Source organism: Bombus vosnesenskii, unplaced genomic scaffold (genome assembly GCF_011952255.1).
Source record: "Bombus vosnesenskii isolate JDL3184/JDL3185 unplaced genomic scaffold, Bvos_JDL3184-5_v1.1 scf7180000015203, whole genome shotgun sequence".
In the NCBI taxonomy this organism is placed as follows: domain Eukaryota; kingdom Metazoa; phylum Arthropoda; class Insecta; order Hymenoptera; family Apidae; genus Bombus; species Bombus vosnesenskii.
In genome coordinates this window covers 1-10,282 of record NW_022883885.1, presented here as the reverse complement: position 1 = coordinate 10,282, position 10,282 = coordinate 1, and the positions used below count along the sequence as shown (strand labels likewise).

Sequence of the window (10,282 nt, the reverse complement as noted above, 5' to 3'; positions counted from 1 at the left end):
TATTGCATAAGATTTTTAAACTTCGTTGCAACCAGAGAAATTTTCTAATTTTAGTCGATATTAGCTTTAACTTGATAATCTGACCGCTTGCAAATTGTAAGTGCAATGTTAATATTAATGATCTGAGGTGGTATGGTGATAGGTGCGTAAGGAACTACTCTTGGTGTTTTTAACGAACAATAGTTTAATTAGAACTAATCAACAATCAGAGTTAACAATTAACAACTAACAATTACACTTAACAGACAATAGGTAACAACTAACAAATAACGATAGACACCGAGAGATCATTCGACGCGTTGCTATGCAAATAGTACCGAGGAGTTACACATTTAATGGCGCAAGACAGACTGACTCTGCTTTTGTTTCGGATCGCGCAGATTCTTCCCTTCGTAGCCCATCGATATCCCCCACTAGCGTGCATTCATTAGATGTGCCGCCAGTGCTGGCACGTGTATGCTCTTCCGAGAATTCGGCGGAAAGAGTGTGAAGATATCGATGGTACATTGGGCACGTCGGTGTTGCGCTTTGGCGGCGTCGCGCTTTGCATCCGGAGCCGTTGAAAAGTTCCGTGGCCCGTGCCGCCACAGTACCCCCTTACCAGTGATAACGCTATATAAATGAAAAATGTATAAATGTTACAGGCAAGGGTGCACGTTCGCCGGCTCCTAACGCCTATCCGAGACCCGCCTGAAACCAATCAGGAAATCGAACTCTCCTGCCCGCGCGTGTGGTGTGATGAACTCTTGAGTCCCCTTCGCTTTGTTCGTTTCGGGCACCGGGCGGTATTGTTACATTGCGCTTTTCCGTGCTATGGTGTTCAATATTATCGTTAAATAGAAATGCGGGTTTCAATCGGTCTATGGACACTATTACGTTTTTATTATTTATTTTAATAGTGAAGGTCTTTTTTCCTCGCTCTATAACCTGATACGGCCCGTCGTAGGGTGGTTGTAAGGGGTCTCCGATGGCGTCGCGACGCAGAAATACATAAGGCGATGTTTCGAGGTCGCGGAACACGAAGGTTCTCTTTTCGCCGTGTCGCGTAATTGGATGAGGCCTGATTTTTCCTATTCGGTCTTTTAGGCGACTTGCGAATTCCGAATTGGCCTGTTGTTTAGTCGGTATAAAAAATTCTGCCGGCAATCGTATGCCGGTGCCATAAACCATTTCGGCTGCCGTCGCGTTTAGGTCCTCTTTAATAGCAGTTCGTATGCCTAATAGATCTATCGGCAAGATATCCACCCAGTTGCTCGTATCGTGGCATTTGATTGCTGCTTTTAGTTGTCGGTGCAGGCGCTCTACCATCCCGTTGGACGCGGGGTGATAGGCTGTCGTGCGCAAATGTCTGATGCCGAGCAACCGGCATAGTTCGTTAAATAGGTTCGACTCGAACTGGCGTCCTTGATCGGTCGTTATTTTTAAAGGCACGCCGAAACGAGATATCCACGTGGAAAGGAGAGCCGAAGCGACGGTTGCCGCCTCCATGTCGGCGATGGGAATGGCTTCGGGCCAACGCGAAAAACGGTCGATACACGTTAGACAATATCGGTAGCCTTTTGAATATGGCATCGCGATAATGTCTATGTGTAAGTGTTCGAAACGGCCCGCTAACTCTCCGAATGTTCCGACGGGTGAGGATACGTGCCTGGTGACTTTACATTGTTGACACGGAATACATTGTCGTGTCCAATTTCGGGAGTCCTTGTTTATGGGCGGCCAGACGAAACGCGTCGTCACCAGGTTTTGAGTGGCACGTATCCCTGGTTGGGAAAGTCCATGGAGCGAATTAAATACGTCGCGCCGCAAGGATTTCGTTACGTACGGTCGTACAAAGTCACCCGATACGTCGCAATATATTTCTACGTCGTGATCGGGGAAACGTATTTTCTTTAACCGTAGCGCGGATGTACCGGAGTTGACGATGTTGCTTAGTTCTTTGTCGGCTTCTTGCGCGGCGGCGAGAGCTCGATGGTCCACAGACTTTCCTATCGCTTCGATGCGTGACAGAGCGTCGGCAACATTATTGTCTAACCCCTTGATATATCTTATGTCGGTAGTGAATTGTCCGATGTAATCTAGTTGCCGGAATTGTCGCGGCGAACACTTATCAGGATCTTGGTTGAACGCATATGTAAGGGGTTTATGATCGGTGTAAATTATAAAATTTCTCCCTTCAATGGCGTGTCGAAATCGCTTTACCGCAGTGTACATAGCGAGTAATTCGCGGTCGTACGCGCTGTACTTTCGCTGCGCGGAGTTCAACGGTTTGGTAAGGAAACCTAACGGCTGCCAAGAGTCGTTGACGCGTTGCTGGAGGACCGCTCCTATTTCATAGTCGGATGCGTCTACCGCGAGGCTAACAGGTGCGCCAGGTATCGGATGCGCTAACATCGTGGCGTTAGCGAGGGCGCGTTTCGACTCGCGGAAGCTGGCTTCGGATTGCTCTGTCCATTTGATGGGCGCGTTGCCCTTTTTTCCTCCTTTTAATAGGTCGTTTAGGGGTTGAAAAATTTTTGCGGCCCCCGGTATGAAACGTCGGTAGAAATTAATCATACCGAGGTACCTGCGTAGTGATTTAACGGTCCCGGGGAGCGGTACTTCTACAATAGCGTCAACGCGTTCGGCTAGCGGCTTTATCCCGTCGGCGTTTACGGTGTGTCCCAAGAATGTGATTTCGTTCACACCGAATTCGCACTTTACTGGGTTGATGACTACGCCATACTCGTTTAAGCGTTCAAACAAAATCCGAAGGTGTTCGCGATGTTGTTCTTCGGTTTCGGATGCGATTAAGAAATCGTCTATGTAAGCGAACACGAAGTCCAGACCACGGGTAATTTCGTCAACGAATCTTTGACACGTTTGCGCGGCGTTTCGAAGCCCAAACATCATGTTGGTTGCTTCGAAAAGTCCGAAAGGTGTCGTGATCGCGGTTTTCTTAACGTCTTCTGGCGCGATCGGGATTTGGTGGTAAGCGCGGACAAGGTCGATTTTTAAGTAGACACGCTTACCGTACAGATGTTGCGCGGAATCTTCGATATGTGGTGGGGAGTACCTGTCGGGTATGGTGCGAGCGTTCAACGCACGATAGTCGCCGCATGGTCGTAGACTTCCGTCCTTCTTTGGGACGACATGCAGGGGTGATGCCCATGGACTCTTCGATGGCCGCATCACTCCTTGCTCGATCATTGTTGCGAAATCCGCCTTGACTTGCTTGAGACGATCCGGTGCGAGACGTCGAGGTTTACTGTAGACGGGTGGCCCGGGTGTGGTTTCAATATGGTGTACCACACTGTGTCGGATTTTCTCTCGTCCGAAGGCCGGTGGACGAGTTAGATCCGGAAACTCCGCCAATAGTCGATGGTAGACCGATTCGCCGATTACGGTTTTGATGGATATTTCTTCCGTCGTGGCAGCGTATCCCCTTGTTGATAATTGGGTTGTCGTGTCGAGGAGTTGTTTGTTTCGCGGGTCCACGAGCAACCCATAATGGCTTAAAAAATCTACGCCTATGATAGGCGTTTGAACGTCAGCAATTACGAAGTTCCACTCGAAGGCTCGTCTTAGGGACAGGTTAAGGCCAATCGTAGTGGTACCATACGTTGCGATGCGCGTCCCCAGTTGGCCGCGAATAGTTCGTACGCGTTTTTCTTGACGTGCCTATGGATTTTACTGCGGGGGTATACGCTGATGTCGGCGCCGGTGTCTACAAGGAAAGAGATCTTCGTTCCCTTGTCCGTAACGAAGATGCGGCGGGAACTCAGGCCGTCGTCTTCTGCCGCGTCTACGGACGGCTGGTCTCGTTTCCCGACTTCCACGTGCATGGGAAACGACAGCTCCTCGCGCGTTCTCCGAACTTTGCATGATAGAAACACAGACCGTCTTGCCGTGGCCGATCTCGCGAGCGCGAACGTCGGTGGTATCGCGAACGCGAGCGTGATCGTGATCGTGGTCGACGATGATTAATCATGCTCAACGCGTTCATCTGTGCCTGCAACTGTGATATTTGCTCGCTCAACACGTTGATTGCGGCGGCCATTGGTTCGTATACTCCAGCGTTTTGCGCTGGTGGGTCCATTACTGCCGTTACCCGGGCGGTGCGCTGAAAATCCTCCGTGAATTCTTCAGCGATCAGGTCCGCCTGCCGCAATAACCTTTCTGGGTCCGAATCGTCGACTGCCGCGAGGACACGCCTGATGCGGGCGGGTAATCGGTTCCTCCACAGCGTGAGGGTAAAATCATCGGGCGTGGCGGGGCTGGAGAGTTTTTTTAAGTGTTGGTAAAACTGGGATGGCTTTCTATCTCCCATCTCCTCGCTTTCCACCAACTTCTTTATCCGAGTCGCGTCCGTATCGGATAATTTGCGAATGAGCGCATGTTTTAATTTCTCGTAGCGTCCGATGTCCGGAGGGTTCGTCATTAGGTCTTCGACGTCCTGGAGCTGTTGATCGTTGAGACATTTTGCCAGCGTCACGTACTTAATGGTGTCTTCCGTAATTCGCGCTGCCTCGAATTATCTCTCCAGAAGGGCAAACCATGCCGCCGTGTTCGTGGGTAGCAGTGGAGACATGCTGATCACCTGGCTGGCTATGGTTCCCTGTGTATTACTTTCCATCGTCGCGGTGCACTCAAAATCGGTGGTTAAAAACGATAGCACTATCACGGTCACCTCTTTCACTAAATATCACGTTAAATCACGTCGGGGTCACCAGTTTGAGGTGGTATGGTGATGGGTGCGTAAGGAACTACTCTTGGTGTTTTTAACGAACAATAGTTTAATTAGAACTAATCAACAATCAGAGTTAACAATTAACAACTAACAATTACACTTAACAGACAATAGGTAACAACTAACAAATAACGATAGACACCGAGAGATCATTCGACGCGTTGCTATGCAAATAGTACCGAGGAGTTACACATTTAATGGCGCAAGACAGACTGACTCTGCTTTTGTTTCGGATCGCGCAGATTCTTCCCTTCGTAGCCCATCGATATCCCCCACTAGCGTGCATTCATTAGATGTGCCGCCAGTGCTGGCACGTGTATGCTCTTCCGAGAATTCGGCGGAAAGAGTGTGAAGATACCGATGGTACATTGGGCACGTCGGTGTTGCGCTTTGGCGGCGTCGCGCTTTGCATCCGGAGCCGTTGAAAAGTTCCGTGGCCCGTGCCGCCACAGATCTATAAATTTTAATATATTATACAAAATTATTCAATTAGTTTTCATTATTAGAGCAGCAATCAGTACATGTTAACAACAAAATTATGTACCATATCGTCGTTCACTGCTATGGGTATTTGGGGTCTTACAAAAAAGAGAGGTGACAACGAAGCAATCATAACTACAAAAGAAGTTCTAATAGCAAAAGCCGATGCATTATACGAGCAAGAACAATACCAGGAAATACATGACCTTCTAATAAATTATAAAGTAATGACATTATGTATATCACTTATAAATGTAGATAATAAAATTGAATATTTTTATAGGATAGCGGTGATATTGAAATTATATGGCGTTTGTGTAGAGCAATGTATAAATTGTCTAAAATTGTGAGTGAAGTGGATGGAAAGAAATTAATTTTCGAAGCTTATGATTTAATACTTGAAGCACTTGAGATAAAAGAGGATAATTGGGCTGCACACAAATGAGCATCGATTCTCCTTAATTCTAAGACTCTTTATGAAGGAGTAAAAGCACAAATAAAAGAGTCATATAATATTAAGAAACATATGCTGGTATATTTCATGATAATATATTAATATATATATATATATATATGTCGGAGATGAAAGAACACCGGAGCCTTTGGAATTTTGGATAATCCCGCAACATTGTAACCTAGAGTCTACTATAGCTGTAATTGAACAATTGTAGTTATTCAACCCGATTGTAATTATTCGAGAATTGTGATAATGAGCTTGGGCTCGAGGCGACAGTCAGTCGCCGAACGTAGCCGCGGTCACGGGATGAACGCTTTGCCTAACAAAGGTATGGAGTAATTCTATAGCTCTCCTTAAAAGAAATATTTGTGGCGACACGCGACAGTAAACATTCCAACGGTTTCTGTCCCGTGGCTCGCCACGTGCAGACCCTATTCTTCGAGTAAGATGATTGCCAGATGTCGATGCGTCTCCGCAGTACATGTTCGGCTAGCCCGAGGGCCCGTTATAAATCTTAAGGTTTAGTTAACTAAAGTCCTTCAAACGGACAAACGGTCTTTGTCCCAACTACGGGAAGATAGGGGAGACATATTTTTCAACGAGCGGCGTCTCCCACTAACAACTTTCCCTCGAGGGCGGCTAGCATCCTTTTCTAACCACCGATATGGAGATTGACCAATTAGCAGCAACGTCAATTTCCCTTACTTTCTGAACGAAGGCTTTTCTCGACGAATCCGATGATCTCGTATCCTTAGACACACCCCGTTATAGTTTTCCTGTGTGGCATCATCGGGACGGGAAAGGCATTCTCGCTCGCGATCTCATCGATCAAAGAGTAACGCTTTCGCGATCAGTGATTATTCTCAGACTTGGACTTTGTGAGTACGTTCTGTTGTCATCCCGTTGGCCGCGGATTCGTTATTTAGCCCGAGAGCATCGTCACTAGTGTCGCGAGTGCCGAACCGCCGTGATCAATTCTTAAGACTGTAATAATTCTATCATTGTAATAAACTACGCCTGTGTGTACCATATCAATGGCTAATCCTCGAGAAGATTCATTTGACGCCCACAACCCCATTTCCAGTGATGATCCGACATATATATATATATACTTATAAATATTTCATTCCCTGACACAATGTCAAGCAATTGTATCGAATATGTTTAATGTCGCAGAGAGCAATGGAACTAAATCCAAAAGAACCAACACTTATGTACGTGCTTGGTACTTGGTGCTATCAAGTTTCTGATTTAACATGGTATCAAAGAAAAATTGCATCTGTAATATTTGGAGAACCGCCATCTTCATCATTCGAGGAAGCTCTAAAATATTTTGAATCTGCAGAGGAAATTGATCCCAATTTCTATAGTCAAAATTTATTAATGTTGGGAAAAACCTACTTAAAATTAAATTAAAAAGAGCTAGCTACGAAATATTTAAAAATGGCCCTTGATTATCCTGCAAAGAACGAAGATGATCGAGATGCTAAACAGGAAGCGCAGAAGTTGTTAAAGAAATTTTAACAAACTGGACAGAAGTTATAACCTATTATATGATAAATTGGAATTGAAGGGATAGAAGGGATAAAGAAAAATTTAGAATCTATCTTTTAAGTAGAAGTATAAAGTTTATTTACTATAATGTACAATACAACTTATGTGTGATGAGCCTGTTATACACAACATCTATTTACAGTTCCCAAGTAAAGTAAGTAGTAGTTCCCATATAAAGTAGTCCCCAAGTCTAATTAGTTTAGCGATCAGGAGAGTATTCTTCTTCTTCTTCTTCTTCTTGTTCATCTTCATTCGTATTCCTGCGACGCCCCAGAATTGCTTCTGCTTGCAACCTGGTGAGCAACTGGAGATATGGACGTGTTCGAGGGTTGCCTGATCTTCGCCCCGTCCTTCCCGTCAGATGGTATAAAAGGTAGCGATGCAGGCCAAATTCCGAGATGAATTGACCACATGGGCAAATAAAGCTCACCATAACGTAATTCGGTGGTAAATTGTCACGAGATTGTCTTCTGATGTGCAAGCTATTGTAACCAAGCGGGCACTCTCCCATCGTTTTGTTATAAGGCACGATCTGGAAAAATAAAATTAAGATAGGTAAATAAACAAATAAAATAAATAATTTCAAACAAATTGTTTGAAAAATCAGTGGAAGAAACGATTTGAAGGAAATAAAATACTTACTGCTCCAAGTGTGGTGAAGATGTATAAGGACGCTTTCAATCGCGAAGCGCTTCCAAACGTGAAGAACTTTCGAACTCGAAGTACTTCCAAATGCGAAGAAGAATCTGGAAAAATAAAATTAAGATAGATAAATAAAAAATAAATAAATAATAAATAAGGAAATAAAATAAATAATTTCAAACAAATTGTTTGAAAAATCAGTGGAAGAAACGATTTGAAGGAAATAAAATACTTACTGCTCCAAGTGTGGTGAAGATGTATAAGGACGCTTTCAATCGCGAAGCGCTTCCAAACACCAAGAACTTTCGAACGTCGAGAATTTTCAAACGTCAAGAACTTCGAAGCGTCAAGAACTTTCAAACGTTCTGTTCGATAGTCGAATTGGGAATGTGATCTCCGAGCTAGTTGTCGGGCTTATATAGACGCCATTTCGCTTCATGTTTGCCACCATTGCCTGGGTTAAGACTCTTAAGGGGGCCCCCTTATTAACAGGCTGGTAAAGCCTAAGCAGTTGTTCATTTGTTTGGTGTATGAAACACGGTTTAAAGGACAGACGTATTGTGCAGCAGGTATGCGAAACCTTCTTAATTACGGAAAGTCCGAGAATGCTTCTGAGAATATACAATGACAACAGAGTTGGGGGAAAGTGCGATTCTTATTTATTTTTGCCCCTTTAATGAGGGTCATAACACCGGTCCGCACCTTTGTTAGACGGATCGCCCGTCCCGTTGACCGTGGCTACGTTGGGCGGCAGGCTGTCGCCCCGAGCCAAAGTTCACCGTCATGAATCCCGAACAGTTACCATCGGCTTGGATAACTGCGATTGTTTCATTACGGCTATAGTAGACTCTAGATTACAATGTTAGGAGGTTAGGAGGGGCCCCGGCGTCCTTTCGTCTCCGACATATTGAAACATTGAACGATACATTTACCATCGCCTTATTATTTCTTATGCATTAATTACACAATCGTCGTATTAAGTATATGGTAAGTACAGCAGAGAAATATTTGATCGATATAGTTGTCGGTCGCTTGAGCTATTCCGATGATTATATTGTAAGTATCGTTGGCTTTGAATATATTTTATCATCAAGGGACAGCTTCTTATTGTTGGTATTTGGCGGAGGGTTACGATGACGAGTGGTAAACTCCTTCTAGGTAGGTTCAGGGAGAGGACAAGAGGTAGCTATATAATTCAAAAGCATTAATAGTTCCCGTTTTCCTTCTGCTTGAAAGAATGATTTATTGTCATTAGCCGATTTTGCGAAAATTTGTTGAAAAATTTGCGGCTAATTTTCCCTTCAAAGTGTTCCAAAAAAGTGAAAAATTGAAATTTCGAAAAACCCTCCCAGCGTTACCTGGGGAAAACTGTTACCTAACGAATGAACTTTGAGTTTTTGATTTCAGATGATGCAGCACCAAGTTATGAGCAATTCTACTTTTTTCCGAGACACGTCCGAATAATTACTGCCATTGCCGTATTTTTTAATATTTCTCCGTGAAAATTTTATACAATATTCTTCGAATGTCATACTTTAATGTACTATTGGTTTTAATAAAGAGTATCTACAGCCAATCTACCTAAAAAGTTTTGATAAATTCCCATATATCGCGTTATTTCTGTTCGTACTATACCAGGATGGACGGCATTCACTGTAACACCAGTTCCTATATGACATAAAAAATAATGCTTTATCGATTGTATTATTTATTCAAAAATAAATTTTATTTTCTGTTAAAATGACAAAACCTTTCAATTTATTTGCCAATTCCTTTGTAAATAGAATATTAGCTAATTTGCTCTGTGCATATGCTTCGCCAGGCTCATAGGTTTTCTCATTATTCAAATCGTCGAATTTAATTTTGCCACGCTTGTGTGCACTACTTGAAACATTTACAATCCTTGATGGTGCAGAATCTTTTAAAGTGTCTAACAATAAATTTGTTAGTAATAAGTGTCCTATATGATTCACACCAAATTGCAATTCAATTCCTTCTTGGGTATACATCTTAGGACATCTTATTACTCCTGCATTATTTATAAGAATGTGAAGCTTTCTTTTCTTGTGTTCTACAATGGAAACAGATAATACAAATTATGCTATAGATCTATTGATTTAGATATAATAAGTTCAGGAAGAATTTCTTCCCAATTTAGTATTCAAAAATAGATGAACACTTTATACATATAACAAAGCTATGTTATTTCATTTCATTTCATACTCTAACATAGGATATGGTATATATCTTTCTTAAATTGCTCTGCAAAATCCCTAATACTTTTTTGAGATGCTAGATCACATGGTCTACAATAAACATATTTATTGCTACTTTCTACTACTATGTCACGGCGTGTCTAAAAAAATGATCATTAATTTTATAAGGTTTTGAAACAGCCGCAAACATTTTTCTAAATAAGT

At 43.3% G+C, this 10,282-nt stretch overlaps 1 protein-coding gene and 1 pseudogene across 1 annotated transcript; one reads left to right on the top strand and one right to left on the bottom strand.

Annotated features, from left to right (window-relative positions):
• On the top strand, window positions 1-7,458 carry LOC117241046 (annotated as a pseudogene).
• A 1,934-nt stretch (window positions 7,459-9,392) lies between these two features.
• Window positions 9,393-10,218, bottom strand: LOC117241048 (retinol dehydrogenase 13-like; the record flags this gene model as incomplete). The annotated part of the gene is made up of 3 exons (XM_033507029.1): window positions 9,393-9,530; window positions 9,613-9,933; window positions 10,143-10,218. Coding segments are annotated over 3 exons (513 nt in total), but the record flags the coding sequence as incomplete, so codon positions are not given.
• Window positions 10,219-10,282: the final 64 nt, after the last annotated feature.